At 38.5% G+C, this 16,069-nt stretch overlaps 2 protein-coding genes across 2 annotated transcripts in view; one reads left to right on the top strand and one right to left on the bottom strand.

Moving 5' to 3' along the window:
- The first annotated feature begins 285 nt into the window (after positions 1 to 285).
- Positions 286 to 2,761, top strand: LOC108244831 (transcription factor jun-D-like). The gene has a single exon (XM_017431336.3). It carries the CDS (start codon positions 625 to 627, stop codon positions 1,432 to 1,434), a length of 810 nt encoding a protein of 269 aa, XP_017286825.1. The 5' UTR covers positions 286 to 624; the 3' UTR covers positions 1,435 to 2,761.
- Positions 2,762 to 5,020: 2,259 nt separating this feature from the next.
- The window catches only part of rab3aa (RAB3A, member RAS oncogene family, a), a 22,876-nt gene continuing 11,827 nt past the window's right edge, over positions 5,021 to 16,069 (bottom strand). The window contains exons 4-5 of the mRNA XM_017431360.3: positions 11,525 to 11,649; positions 5,021 to 9,932 (exon numbers count right to left, since the gene is read on the bottom strand). Coding sequence (XP_017286849.1) covers positions 9,742 to 9,932; positions 11,525 to 11,649 — 316 coding nt within the window. The 3' untranslated portion in view covers positions 5,021 to 9,741. The remainder of the gene's footprint in view (positions 9,933 to 11,524; positions 11,650 to 16,069) is intronic.

The raw sequence follows: 16,069 nt of genomic DNA, 5'->3' as shown, positions 1-16,069 counted from the left end.
AGACAGATGACAGCTTTGTATCTATTCTATTCTATTCTGTTCTATTTTATTCTATTCTATTCTATTCTAACAGTTTGTGCCTTTGTTTGAGCTGTAGGAACATTTTCCTGTTCTCCTTTCACCTTCCCCGCCCTGCTCTCTCCTGGCAGCGCTGCGTTTTTTCTGCGATGACATCAAACCACAATGCATTGCGCTGTTTGTAGTTTACCTCGAGTCTCTATGGCAACCTAGAGCGGCTCGGCCCCTTATTTAAATAGACCCGGAAGACCGGATTCTCCCGGTCCAATCTGCGCGCTCAGGGGTGACATAATGGAACTTTTGGGGCTGGAAGGCCAGTGGAGTCTGGGGCTGAGTCGGGAGAAGAGAGCGTGTTCTCCGCGCGCGACGGAGACCCAGCAGAACCCCACACTATATGAGCATCAGTTCCTACTGATATAAGGAACGGGATCCGGAACTAGGACTGTACCAAACACGGAGCGTCTCTTTTCTTCCTGTTCAGCTGTGGATGTTGGCGCGTAACGCCCCACACTCCCTCCTGAGGGTGTAGAATGAAAACAAGCCTCAACCCGGACTCTACCAGGACCCCGCGCGAACCCTCACAGGGTCTCTAACATAAGGGACACGATGATGAAAAAGGAGACCAGTCTGAACCCTGAACAGCAGAACTCCGAGCTGAAGCCTAACTTGCTTCGGGACACAGGCGGACTTTTAAACACGCTGGATTTGGGACTCCTTAAACTGACTCCCCCGGACCTGGAGCGTCTTATTATCCAGTCTAATGGTCTGGGAGCCACCAGCAACAACCCGAACCCCCACTTCCTGTACCCGAAGTCGGCCAGCGACGAGCAGGAGTTCGCGGAAGGGTTCGTTAAGGCGCTGGAGGACCTCCACAAGCAGAACCAGCTGAGCGACGCTGGCTGCGTGTCCGTGGACAGACTGGATCTGCTCGGATCAGCCGGGTCCGCCGGGCTTCAGCCTTCGGACCTGCCTGTCTACACCTCTTTAAACGGCTACACCACCATCAACTACTCCACGGACACCACCCCCTTCCCTCCGCCTCCGAGCCAGCTAGCTGCGACGGTTCTGTCGCGGCTCCAGCAGCCTGGCGTGAAGGACGAGCCGCAGACCGTGCCGGACATGCAGAGCTTCGGCGACAGTCCTCCTTTGTCTCCCATTGACATGGACAACCAGGAGCGCATCAAGGCCGAGAGGAAGAAGCTGCGGAACCGGATAGCCGCCTCCAAGTGCCGCAAGAGGAAACTGGAACGGATCTCTCGGCTGGAGGAGAAGGTAAAGACCCTCAAAACCCAAAATACCGAGCTGGCCTCCACAGCGAGCGTCCTGAGGGAGCAAGTGGCCCAGCTGAAGCAGAAGGTGATGAACCACGTCAGCAGCGGCTGTCAGCTTCTACCGAACCAGGTCCAGGCTTATTAACCACCTTTCACTGGCAGAGTTTTATAAACACTTGGGCCGGTTCTGAAAGTTCTGTCAGACTGACAAGAGTATGCGGATCGATCCCAATGTCGATATCGAAACTTTAGCTTTTCTTTTTTTAGATACCTTCAGTAAATGTGTGTTGGAATCTATCCAATTATCGATACTCACACAGGTATCGATATTAGTGTGGCGGGATCAGTTGTTTCTCTACTTTCAGTAAAGGTGTGCAGATCGATCCAAATATCGATATCAAGTGTGTGTATTGAATAGAAAGCAGCGCAACAAGGGTGCGCGGATCTATCCAAATATCGATACTAACGCTGGTATCAGTCGGTCCCAGCGTGTTTGGATCGATACTTCAATTTGTTTCTCTAATTTCAATCAGGGTTCATGGATCGATCCAGATATTGATATTAAAGTTGGAATCAGATCGATACTAGTTGTAGGAGCTGTTTATTGGTTTGTTTCTCTCTTTTCCTTTAAGTATGTTATTGCCCGTTCCTTCAGATTCACTTCTTGTATTATTGTTTCTGACCAAAATGTTTAAAAGACAAAAAAATTTAAATTCGAAAACACTTAGTTTCCATTAGTAATTGGAAACTGCACCTTATTAAAAAAAAGTGCAAAGAAAGAAGGGAAAAAATGTTTTGTAACTTTTTTGTTTTGAAACAAAAACAGGAATATTAATTCTAAATCATTCATTGTTTTCCACTTTGTATTTCCCCAAATTCAGAAGTTATATATGGATTTCATTTTATGTAATGAAAATCCATTTTTCTCCTAGGTTTGAAAATGAAAATAAATTACCAACAACAATGGTGAAAGCCATCAAAATATTTTTAGTAGCATTTCTAGTATTGCATTGGTTCCAAACTTGCAGTATTGCACACATCTAACAGCAAGCCACTGTGCGTGCTCCCTGTACCTATGGACACAAAGACTTCAGCAGCCTGCAGAAAGGATTCAGGGACCAGGACCCTAATGTGGACCGCAGCCTGTTTTGAATTCATCAGGACCGAACTTTGAGAAAAACATGTAGCAAACTGCGAACAAATCAGATAACACCAAGTGCTTTCATTCAATATAACAAACCATGCTTGTTTACAACTACTTATTAATGAGAAATCTATATTTTATTTACTGAAACACATTTATAGTTGTATTTTCTATGTTTTGTACAAAACGAACACCATGTATCTTGTTTTGACAATAACCATTGTATTTTGTACTGCGGTGGCTGACTGTTTGAATGTGTAAATGTACAGACACAACCTGTATCTCTGTCCACCTACATTTATTAAATCCACTACATAATTTAAACTCACCAAGAGGACACTTTGTGTGACTGATTACAGTTTCTGTGTATCACAGAACAGAGCAGAGGAGAAGCTGAACCAGGCCTGAGATGGAGAAACGATCTTAACAAAAGGAAATGTATCCTGTCCATGGGCACAATAAAAATCACCTTAAGCCATTTCTGAAAAGTCACCCTATTATACACTTGAAAAAAAAATCAAAAGAAGGACTTTGCATCCTTGAAAGACTGGACATCTCTTACCACCTTTCAAGACAAAGTTTTAAACCAAGATAACCTTATATTGAGAAATGGAGATGTGCTTGCTCTGATCAAATTTTGAAAATAACATTATGTGGGATCTCATGCCATATTGAGAGAGATGTCACGGTTAGAGTGGTAGGGATGCGCTTTGACTACAAGAGTTTTATTTTCTGAAAGTTTCATTAAAATCTATGCAGTAGTTCTTGAGATATTTTGCTAACAGACAAACGTACAAAATGTTATCCTCCTCTTTGCCCTTTTGGCGGCAGGTGATACACATACCTTTAGCTGTTTTACTTTGTACAAAAACAAAACGACAGGTCATTCAACCGCTGAACATTCTGAATTTGACAAACAAGTTTAAACATAATGTATTTAATAGCAGCAGAACATATTATACTTCCATAGGTTTTATCATGTTTCATAAGTGAACAGATCAGAATGGAGCCTGATTATGGGATTTTTTATAACCCACCATCGAAGGTGAAAGCAGAGGAGTCATGTTTTCCCAGTGACTGTTAATTTGTACTGTTAGCAACCTTTTGGAGTCAACTCAGTTTAAGATGGTTGCCACAGATAACCAAAATTAGCAAACACAAAACTGGTTATAACTCTGTCAATTTTACAGATAATGATTTAAATGTGATGTGAATTAAATTTATTGAAACTTTGCAGAAATAATCATTGGATGTACCTCTACCACTGATTAATTTTTGAAGTCAACCCCAAGAAGGCTGCCACAGCTAATCAAACTTGGCCTAAATAAAAGTAGCTTTAACTCAGTACAGTTTACAGATGTTGAGCTAAAATGTGATGTGGTAGTGGCTGCGAGTTCTGTGCATAACAAGATTGACCAACAGAATTACAACTCCATCATTTCTCAACATAAGATAATCTTAGTTGAAAACTCTGGCATGAAAGGTGGTGGGCAATATGCATCTCTTCAAGGAATTCTAGATCTTTAATTAAAATATACAAATTACAAAGTGATCCCACAAATTTTTCTTTACTTTGTGTAAAAATGTTTTTTCAACCACATTTTCAAAAAAGTAGAGACATTGTGTAAAATGTAAATAAATACCAAATGCAATGATTTGCAAATCTCAAACCCATATTACACAGTGCCTTGCAAAAGCATTTATCCCCTTGGATGTTTTCTGCTTTTATTGCTGTCATAAATTAGCCATGGTCACTATAAAATGGCATTCTTTACACACACACACACACACACACACACACATACATATATATATGAAACCTTCAGTGTCCAAATGAAACTAGATTTCTATAAAGTAATACCAATTAAATTTAAAAAATTGATGTAAAATAAGTACTTGTTTAAATATTCACCCCTTTCCACATGAGAAGTCCACATAAGAATTTTTTTTGTTACTACAGACACCATGTCCTCTGTACTAAAGAAGAGAGGAACAATCCAGCTTGTTGTCAGCTCAGTTTAAAAGCCTGCCTCTCTGATGGTAGGTGGGTGCATTAGTGCCTCTGGCACGGGCAGCTTACACATCTGGAAAGGTGCTATCAATGCAGAAAAGTATATAACAGGTTTTAGAAGAACAAATGCTCCCACCCAGCAAACAATTCAGCAAAGAAGACCTAGGACTGTTAAACAGCTAGAATTCTTCATTATACAAGATATACAAGCATTATACATTCCCTCCACAACCTCCAGCATCTGCGCTCCTCAGTTCCTAGATATTTACAGAGTAGGAACTGAGGAGATGATTCACAGTGGGAAACACATCGAAAAACCTTTAGAGATTTGTTGCTGCCATAAAATTCAAAATTACCTTATTTGTTTCCTCAAAATGATACTGTTTCTTGGGTTTATCAGATTTGCAAATCACAACATTCTGGTATTTACATTTTCAATGTCTCAGCTTTTTTAGAATTGCGGTTGTATATGTTTAACAAAACCAAATTATTCATGGTAATGTCTTCCCCCACACAACAACAGGATATTCCTTAGCTGCAGTGATTCTTCAGTCATATTAGTGAAAAATACAAAAGTCAAGCTTTTAAAACGGTTTATTAATTTTTCACTTTAGTAAAACTGGCGTTACAGAATTACAGCACAATTCACACAACTAATATCTGAGTTGGCAGGATGTTTCTATTTATAATGAATTCTTCTGCCACAAAGGGAGGGTGGAGAGGAAAACAGAACAATGCGTCTTTAATTTCTGAGCATGTAAAGTATAGGAAATCAAGAAAGGTTTGTAAACAAATTTGAACCAGTTTCGTTAAAATGACCTTTTAATAAAGAGCTTACTCAGTCAACCACAGATACTGCAGAGTAGAAGCTAATTGTTCAACTTAAGCATATTAAAACTCCCTTGATGCTGCCACTTACTGTGTACTTGTGTTACACAAATTAAACAAAGCTGTTTGTTACTTTAATTATTAAATATGAACAAAAGTTCATATGAAAGTTATGTGGCTTTAAGCTCACAAATATTTAAAAGGTCCATAACTAATATCAAAAGACAAGCACATTCATCACCAAAGAACCATAAAACAAGATAATTTTCTTTGACTGGAATGTTTTACTTTCCCCTTGAGGAAACTTCCTACACTCTGCACTCAAAACACACATACATGTATATTTAAAAGCTGGGAAACTTGAGACAATTAAACACTATTGAACATCTCTTTAAAAAGTTAAGTGCAAAATGCAATGCATAATCTAAAAACACTACCTTCAAAATCAGCAAAGTCATAAATAATACAAAATAAATAATTTAGCTAAACACTTTTTGTGTATCTCAGCATGTGTGAGTGTATGATGTACAAAAGGTCTGTACTGAAAACAAGAGCAAACAAGTCCCTTACATTAGCAGCAGCAAAAAAAAAACAACCCAAAAAACAATCAAGACAGTCTGACATTTAACATGCTTAAAAACACCAACATATTCATCCCCAAAAAAACATGAATGTGTCATTCAAAAACACTTTACAGACAACCTGAAAGGGGATGAAGGTGAGAAGTCTGTACTCCAACAGAGCTCACATTGAATCATGTGACTCTCTAACGATTGCATGATACTCACTGGATACCATGTACTCACCGAGTTGAGAAAAATGAATACAGTGTGAACAAGACAGATGAAAACCTTGGTAGCCATACATAATACAGCCCATTACTTACCGGGTATGAACTGGGTACAAGCCTGGTACTCATAAAGCACATATTGGGTACAAACATGGTACTTACTGAGTACGTACCCATAAGGTAAAAGGTATGTAACCTTAATGGTTAAAGTACCTGATAAATACAAGTTATATACCTTGAAAGTACCCTGTAAGTATCAGGCACACACCAAATAAGTACCCAGTACGTTACCCATTAGGTACTAGGTTTGTATCCAGTAAGGGCACCCAGTACATACTGCGTAAGTTTCCACTAATTACCAGGCTGTATTATGAATTGCTATGAAAACTTTTAACATAGTTTAGTCATTTAAAAAGAAGAACTGTGAGTCAAGTGGGTTTAAATTTAGACACTTCATATAGATAACCAATCAGAATCAGTTAAATACATCAACGACATGCAGCTCTCACTACAACACAAGTAGGACTTACTGTAAATATCCTCTTTGTTTAATGTTCAGTTTACAAGATTTTAAATATTATAAGCATTTAAAAATGCATATTTGCTGAGTTTATATTTAGAAACTCTGTGTTGTCAGATGGTTTCTATATCATTTCATTTTGACATAATTGTTAAAAGCAACTTCAAGAAAAACATAAAAAAAATTTAGTGGTTCACAAGCAACTAATGTGAAACCAGCCAAGCAGCTGATAGAGGCTCTACATTTATTACATAACTATGCCCATTATTATATAACATATGCACATTTTCAATCTCTTAATACAACACAATTTCAAAAAAGTTAGGACGTTGTGTAAAATGGAATTTAAAAACAATATCATGATTTGCAAATTTCATAAACCCATATTTTATTCCCTATGGAACACAGTAAACATATCAAATGTTTAAGAAACTGAAACTTTTTCAGAAAGGTTATTTTAAATTTTATGCCAGCAACACATCTCAAAATGTTCTTGGCCAGGATACCCTGGAGGAAGAAATAATTTATCTCAATGGAAGCTTTCTGGTAAAATAAAGGATATTAAAATAAAATACTATCCTTTATTCAGACCCCCCTCTCACCAACTGAAAATGTTTATTGCATCATGAAACAAAGAATCCAGCAAAGAAGTCCCAGCTCTGTTGAGCAGCTAGAATCCTCCATTAGACCAGAATGGGACAACATTCCCTCCAAAACCTCCAACAGCTGCTCTCCTCAAATCCTAGATGTTTACAGACTGGGGAGGGAAAAGAGGGAATGAAAGATGGAATGTTTCACAGACGGAACAACTTTTTGGAGTTGTGTTGCTGCCTATATTCAAAATGCCTTTTTTTCTGAAAATGGTACAATTTCTTAGTTTAAAATTTTCTTATATTTACTATGTTACATTCTGAATTTAAAAAATGGGTTTACGTGATTTGTAAAATCATCGTATTCTCTTTTTGTTTCCATTTGAACCAGCATCCCAACGTTTCAGAATTTGGGGTTGTAATTTCTTTAATTAACAAAGAAAAAACTAATTCTAAGAACACTGTTTGAACATTAAACCTAGGTTCTAATAGCTGTAAAAAGCCATCGCAACACTGGGAAGATCAATTCAAACTGTTGTGAAAAAATAGCATACCAACTTAAAAACAAAGTTTATCAACAGCAAAAAATATTTTTTTCAGTGGAACTAAAAGTAAAGCAATAAGAAATGACTGGTATTGATTAAAGTCTGCAAGTGCTAAGCATAACTTGCTACTGAACCTTGTGACAAACAAATAAGTGTGGATTTTTGTCTACATTTGACTACAGTTGTGTTTGTGTGCACGCTTTGTATATACAATGGCTTCAGAAAGTATTCAGACCCCCTCACTTTCTGCATTTTCATTGTGTTGCAGGCTGATACTACATTTGTTATCACGCGCTAGCAAAACATGAAAAAAAAAAAGTTGTTGCTCGTGTCTGTGTACGTATGTGCAAGTGAAAAATATCTCATTAGGATGGGTTTTAATAAAGTTCTCAGAAATTAATAATTAGCTGTACCTCTATAACTGATTAATTTTTGGAGTCATCCATTCAAGATGGCTGCCACAACCAACTGATCTTAGAAAACACCAAAATGTATATAACAGACTACTTTCATAGTGCAGGTCTTAATGCTCAATGCTGATTTTTTTTGATCAGTAATGATTTTTGTCCTTGGTCATTCACAATATAATTTAAATGAGATCCTCATCAGACTCCAGTGTGAACAGTCTACGGCCCTGAAGCAACCTGCATTCGCAGAAAAAGACGCAACGTCACATGTGGCATGTTGTGTTAACAGAAGTAAATATAGATGCTATACATGTCAGCATGCATGTATTGTTTCTAAAGTTGTTGTGCAGTCAGAGCTGACAAAATTATCATCTAATATGTTTGTTTCATCCAGTGTTTACATTTGATATTACCACTTCCCGCCTACTCTGGTGCAGAATTGTACTTCTGGAAAAGAGGTAATGTAGTGCAAGTAGAGGAAAGATCCCATCACACTAGTATCGATCAGGTACCAACATTGATATCAATAATATCTATATTTGGATCGATCAGCACACCCCTATTCCAATGATGTAAAAGTCAGATGAAATGCGACATGACTGTTCAGACTGAGGTCGCTTTGAAAACTTTAAAAACTACAAACTGCACAAAAAAGAAAAAATGAAAGGCAATAAACACCCCTTCAAGGAATGGTAGTATTTCGACTTGTCACTTTGTACTGAGTTAAAGGTCCTTTGGTAAAGTTCCAGCCTCAAATCTTTTTGGGTTTGATGGGTTTTTGCTCTGATATGGAGGTCTTCTATGGAGAGGTGTGTGCCTTTCCAAATCATGTCCCATCAGTTTACCACAAACGAGTGGACTACATTCAGTGTGTAAAAACATCTGAGCAGAGATCAAGAGCAATGGGAGACATTTGAGTAACAGTTAATTTCTAGTTTGTTGCAAAAGGTCTGAAAAGTTAAATGTGATATTTCAAGTTTTTGCTTCAAATAAATTTAACAAATTCTATATATACACATCTATTCTGTTTTTACTTTGTCATTGTGGGGAGTGTAGCTTACTGAAAAAAGAGAATTTAAACAAGTATAGCATCAGGTTATCCTGATGCATGCTTAATAATCCAGGTAGATAAATCTAACAAGGTTGAGTCAAGTCCTCTGGACAGACTCTTCTTTGTTGAAACTTTTAGTCTTTTATCCAAAAGACTTCTTCTAAAGCATCAGGCCGCAACATAACAAAACTGCAAAGAGTGAAGGTGGTCTGTACACTTTCTGAAGCAAGAATATGTGTTAGAGACAAAAGGAAGATAAGTTGGGATCTTCTCATTTTTAAATGTTCTTCACCATTCTAACTTTGGAGAATCATCACTGGATCTCTGTATTCCTGAAATGAACATCTTTGGGGAGAGCTGCCTCACTTAGACCATGCTGTATGTGCAGAGAAAGGGCAACCAACTCATGTGTTTGTGTATGGCAGTATTGTTGCGAAGTAAAGTTGTCTATGTGCATGTTAAAAAGAACAAAAAGTCATACTCAAACTAGTAGAAAGAAAAAATAATTAGAAAAAATAATGTGTGAAATTGAGGACAGCACTGTGTGTTTAAGTGTACAGTTGTGTTCAGCAAGCACAATCTTGATGAGACCTTTGAGGCTGCTCATTAAGCTGTGGCCCCTGCTTGCCTCCAGTGACCGTTGGGTCGTTGTTGTCCAAACTCTCTGCCATCCTCTCACAGATGATGTCCACCAGTCGCTCGAAAGTTTGCTTCACATTAATGTTGTCTTTAGCGCTTGCTTCAAAATACTCAAAACCTGTTGAGAGGGAAATGCACAAACTTTGGTGACACTTTTGCTTTGGTGCAACAAGGATCCATATAATTAAGGGTGCGAATACATAAGCACTGAAAAACGGTTACTATTGGTTTTTTTTTTTACTTTTTAGTATGTTTTTGCAATCAACCTACTTTTGAATTTTAAAAAAGACATCACAGGGCCTAATTTTATTTTGTTTTGGAAAATAAGTAATAATAACCATGGACCAGTGAAGAGGTCATGTCATTTTAACTCACAGATATAGTTCTACGCTCAGCCTGTTCTAGTACTCAGTTTTCTGAAAGTAAAAGTGTAATGTTTTGACTACGATACTGATAAACTTCCACAGAGAGCTTAAAGCTCCACCGATATCTTGTGGCTTCAGCCTTCTGTTGATCAACTTGATGGTTGCAAAATCTCCCCTTTAGGTTTTTTGTAATAAAAGACAAAAATACAACTTGGATTTTTCCAGTTCTACATTATTTTCTTCCCTAGAAAATTATTTTACTCTTTCTACAACATATTTACCATAAAAATCCTCATTGAAATGGCCAAGAGAGAAATAGCCAGTGGTCCAAGAGAGTCCAAAGCCTATTTTAAAAAGTGTGCAGGAGGTGATGGGAGGATCTGACCATAAAACCACTATGAGCTGCACAGAGCTGGACTGCATGGAAGAGTTGCGGACAAAAACGCATTCCTTAAAAATAAAAAAGTTAAACTGCTGGACTGTTTGGATTTTCTTCCCCAAACATATGGAGGAAGGTGTTGTGGTCAGATCAGACCAAACTTAAACTATTACGCCATCAAGGACAAGACAATGTCTGAGGCAAATCAACCACTTCTCATCATGCTGAGAAGACCATCCCTACAGTGAAGAATGGTGGTGGTGGCAGCATCATGCTGTGGGGATGCTTTTTTCTTAAGGAAAGGAAAGAGGGATGGAGCAAAACACAAGTAAAATAGTTATCTTCCAGCAGGGCAATGATCATAAACAGTCTGCTGACAAACTGCTACACTCTACAGGTTTACACGTTTAACTACAAGTGCAGGACAGTTTCCAGCAAGGAACAGCAGGAGGGAAGGGTTTTTCTCACAATGTTCAAAACACATCAGGGTAAACACTTTTTACACGTGTCAATCTTAAAACTATTCCCATTTACCATAGTTTTTAAATGTACACAAGATACATATTGTAGGGTTTTTTTTTCTGCAACATTTTTTTTAGTATTGTTGACAGTTCAATAAAGTAATAAAAACCTTTTTGGCCTTAGATTATTTGGTTTAACAATACAAGTCTTTTGGCAATCTTACTGTTCATCAGCCATGGCTGCTCATTGAATAAGTACAGTATACTAAGGTTTTGCTGAAGTTGAAAGGCTAGTGTCTGCAGCATAAATGGAAACTGTCACGCTTTAGATCGTAGGTTAGATTAGAGGTGGAACTATGACATCACATAGTTTTAGTTTAAGGGAGGCGTTTCAAGATTTTCTCACTCTGGAAACAAACCATTACAAAATATTCACAAAAACTGCCCCTGTGTGGATAAAAGTAACTTAAAAGTGACATTTAGTTTTGACCCAGACCAGACTTACCCAGCTGTTCTGACAGCTGTCGCCCCCTCTCTGATGCCACAACTCGCTCATCATCCATATCACACTTGTTCCCCACCAAGAGGACTTGAGCATTGTCCCATGAATATGTCTTGATCTGTGTTGACCTATTAACAGACACAGGGTAATCATAAAGTCACAAGGCATTTCACAAGTATCCTTTAGTGTAAAACTCTTGAGATCTGCAATCACCATTTTTTACAACCATAGAAAATTGTCTGAAAATCTGTAAAATTGAGTTATAGTCATTTTGTTTCCCAAGTTAGCTGTAGCAGCCATCTTGAATCAGAATGACTCAAAAAGTCAATCTGTTGTGTACATGCATCCAATATTATTTTATGAAGTTTTCCCACAATTTTGTGTAGTCACAGAAAATGGTGATTACAAACACATCTTCTGACCTCTAGCAGATCCCTCAGTTTTTTGTTTGAATATTTGCCATACATTGTAGGGGAGTGGTCCCCAACCTTTTCAGCTCCACGGACCGGTTCATTTTCAGTCAGTACTTTCACGGACCGGCCTTTAAAGGTGTGGCGGATAAATACAACAAAATAAAATGATACGAGCTGCATGAAAAGGGGGGCATAAACATAAATCCAACGTGTACTCGCAGCTTTGTTAGCTGTGTCCTGGTATTACATTATCAACATGAATAACACCCTTTCCTCCCCCTAATGTTCTCTGGTCAATACAGCGATGTTTAAACATGCCCTTTAAAATAAGATACACCACAAATATAAAGTGCACAAAGAATACGACTCACCATAATGCTGAATCAGTGGGAGCCCTGTACCTGTTTCTCAGTAACGAGACGGTCCCATCTAGGGCTTCCAGAGACATTTGTTTTTTACTCATTTTGCTAGCTTGTGGGTTTGTTTTTAGCTGTAATGTATAACGGTACCGGTCCGTGGCCCGGAGGTTGGGGACCTCTGCTGTAGGGGACAATGTCTATTTAATTTCAATGAAACCCTCAGAAAACTCTCAGAAAGTAATTATTGGATACACTTTTACAACTGATTAACTTCTTGAGTCATTCTGATTCAAAATGAAGAAAATAAATCATGCACATAGTGTCAGGCCCCTTCAAAATTTATCCAAGAATTTTTCCTTTTTTTTTTTTTTTTAATCAAATTTAATGCGGTCCAAGCAGAAGACTGTAGTCACATAAATTATACATCTAAATGAGCGTCTTGGTCATGAGATGTGTGATATTCCTTTTATTAGTGTTTCAAGACATTAATAAAAGAAAACCATAATTATACTGAGACTGCTTAAAATCTTGTTAAATCTGTAGACTCTTTGAAATATCTCCTTAACCACTGAACAGAAATTGGTGAAACTCTCACAAGTTAACTCAAGTCAAGTCAAATTTATTTATATAGCACTTTTCAGCAACAAGGCAATTCAAAGTACTTACACACACAAAAGAATCATTTGACAATCCTCTAGAACTGATTAGCATTTTGGGTTAACCTGAGTCAAAATGGCCACCAGCCAACTTGGAAAACACAAAAATTGCAATAACTCAGAGAATTGCAACAACTGAGTAACCTTCATCAAAACTGATAGTACAGCTTTCTAAGCACTTTGTTAGAAGTTCAAAATAGCCACCACAACTAACACAAAAATGGCTATAACACAGTCATTTTAAAGAATATGTAGAGCTAAAATTTGGTCTGGTAATAGTCTATACTAACTTCTAGCAATACTTGTAGTGCTAACACTTCCCTAGATGCTTTCTCAAAATTCAAAATGGCAAACACAGCTAATACAAAAATGACTACATCTCAGTCATTTTTACAAACAATAAGCTCAGATTTCATTAACACACTCAAGCACTTCTTTTTCTACCATGATACTCAAACAGCATGTTCGAGCAAAGAATGGTCCATAAGTGTATTTGGTACCAGGCCACCTTAGGTCAAACGTTGATGAGCAATTTTGTATTTATGTCTTCAGACCTATGTTTAGAACACTCAAGTAAAGAGAGGAACAGAGCTGACAACTGATCAAGGCTCTCAAGCTAAAGGAGGCCTTTAGGGTTTGGCGCTGGAGCTAGGAGTAGAGCAGCCACTCCTTTGCATTTAAAGGAGCCAGTTAAAGTAGTTTGGACATTTGATTAAGTCAAAGCAAGTCTAGTTTATTTGTATAACACATTTCAGCACAAGGCAGTTCAAAGTGCTTTACATCATGAAAACACAAAATTAAAAAGTCATAAAAACAACATAGAAAAACAACAACATACAATCACCAAATGAGATACCAGTACAATCCGTGTATGGTTCGTTCTTTGGTTTTTTCGTTTCAAAATAAAATTGCAAAAACAAAACAAGCATGTGTTTTTTGTTTTATTTTCGTTTTTAAAACAAAATTAGAAAAACGGCAATTGCAAAAATGAACTAGAACTGCAAGCCGTTATCAACGGGTTCCAAGCCTCCACGCTCCGCCCCTATCGGCGCGCTCAGATCCCGACGTCCCGCCGGCGTGGCTGCGCCACCTCTCCTATTGTTCAAACATGTCATTACTATCTACGAAGTTCGTAACTGAAGCTAGCAGTAGCAACTCGGACTCTGTTTGGCCGAACGACTTGAAATTTGGTACTCTGTTCAGACCTAGCCTATCTACAAACCCCAAGAAATGTCGCTTAAATTTGAGTGCCCCCTTGTGGTTAATCAAGAAAAACATAAATGCTAACCAACATAGCTGGTTTCTGTTTAATTTTGAACAAAGTTTTAGACTATGGTGGACTGAAAAATTTGGGCAAACAAAGGACATGATACTAGTAGTCTGTGAATATTTTGAGATTTTTTTCAGGCATTATTGATTTTTAACAAATTTCTGAATATACTTCAGTATAACTAGCACTGCTGCGACAAAGGTTAACAATTTCTTGTACAAAAGCCATTGAGTGTGGATGTTTCCTAAAGTGCAAACATTATTCCACATATACTCACGGTGATGTGGGAATATTTGGGAAATTTTATAATAAAGTTTAAATTTTTTATGATTATTTGCTTATTGGCTGGACATCATGAAAACGACATTTTCAATTTTTCATAAAGAATGTGTTTGATCCAGTAACATAGAAATAAAAGAATATAATTCCACATGTAGGCATGGTCATTAGAGAATATTTTGGTAATTTTTGGAACAGTTATGAAGTTTTTATGAATATTTTTTCGGCTCAATGTGGTATAACATTACAGTTCACATATTTTTTACTGAAACAGCATTGGAACTAGGGACATGGAGATAAATGCATATTATTACAGATGTAGACTTGATCATCTGAGAATATTTTGGTAATTTTATTACTTGTGATTTTTTATGAATTGAATTACATGACCAAGTGTACCATAACATCGCATTGAACAATTTTCTATTGAAAATGCATTTTGTCTAGGGAAATGGAGATAAATGCATATTAATACAGATGTAGACTTGATCATCTGAGAATATTTTTGTATTGTTCGAATGAATATTGATTTTTTTATGAATTTATTTCTTTGGCTCTGTGTGGTATCAAATGGCAGTTAGCTTTTCCTTCCCGAGCTTTCATCACAAATTATACCGTTGCGTCTTACGGAGCGCCTTTCAGTATGCACCGTCCTGGCGAGTTTCGACTCGGCCCGCTCGCTGAGAGAGGTGCAGCCACGCCGGCGGGACGTCGGGATCCGAGCGCGCCGATAGGGGCGGAGCGTGGAGGCTTGGAATCTGTTGCTTGTAGTTCTAGTTTTGTTGTTAATTCAACGGAACCTTATGGCGGAACCGGAAATGAAGACCTGAACTCCTGGCATCACAGAGACGCAGAGACAAACAACCATTCAAACTCTCACTCACACCTAGGGACAATATAGTGCTACCAATCAACTTATCATGTTTTTTGGTTTGTGGGAGGAAACCAGAGTACCTGGAGAAAACCCACGCATGCATGGGGAGAACATTTAAACTCCACACAGGAAGGCCAGGAAGCATACCAGTGTTCTTCCTGCTGTGAGGCAACAGCTCTTCCCACTGCTCTGCTGTATGAATTTTTTTTTATTTTGTTAAACATCCATCCATCCATTCTCTTCCGCTTATCCGGGGTCGGGTCGCGGGGGTAACAGCCTAAGCAGGGAGACCCAGACTTCCCTCTCCCCAGCCACTTAAGCCAGCTCGTCCGGGGGGAATCCCAAGGCGTTCCCAGGCCAGCCGAGAAACATAGTCCCTCCAGCGTGTCCTGGGTCTACCCGTGGGCCTCCTCCCAGTGGGACGTGCCCAGAACACCTCACCAGGGAGGCGTCCGGGAGGCATGCTAACCAGATGCCCGAGCCACCTCAACTGGATCCTCTCAACGTGGAGGAGCAGCGGCTCTACTCTGAGTCCCTCCCGGATGACCGAGCTTCTCACCCTATCTCTAAGGGAGAGCCCAGACACCCTGCGGAGGAAACTCATTTCAGCCGCTTGTATTCGCCATCTCGTTCTTTCGGTCACTACCCAAAGCTCGTGACCATAGATGAGGGTAGGAACGTAGATCGACCGGTAAAT

Source organism: Kryptolebias marmoratus, linkage group LG20 (assembly GCF_001649575.2).
Source record: "Kryptolebias marmoratus isolate JLee-2015 linkage group LG20, ASM164957v2, whole genome shotgun sequence".
In the NCBI taxonomy this organism is placed as follows: domain Eukaryota; kingdom Metazoa; phylum Chordata; class Actinopteri; order Cyprinodontiformes; family Rivulidae; genus Kryptolebias; species Kryptolebias marmoratus.
This window is presented reverse-complemented; position numbering and strand designations above follow the sequence as displayed.

What these genes read in the sequence shown, in the direction of transcription:
- LOC108244831 (XM_017431336.3), top strand. Translation starts at nt 625, where the DNA reads ATGATGAAAAAGGAGACCAGTCTGAACCCTGAACAGCAGAACTCCGAG.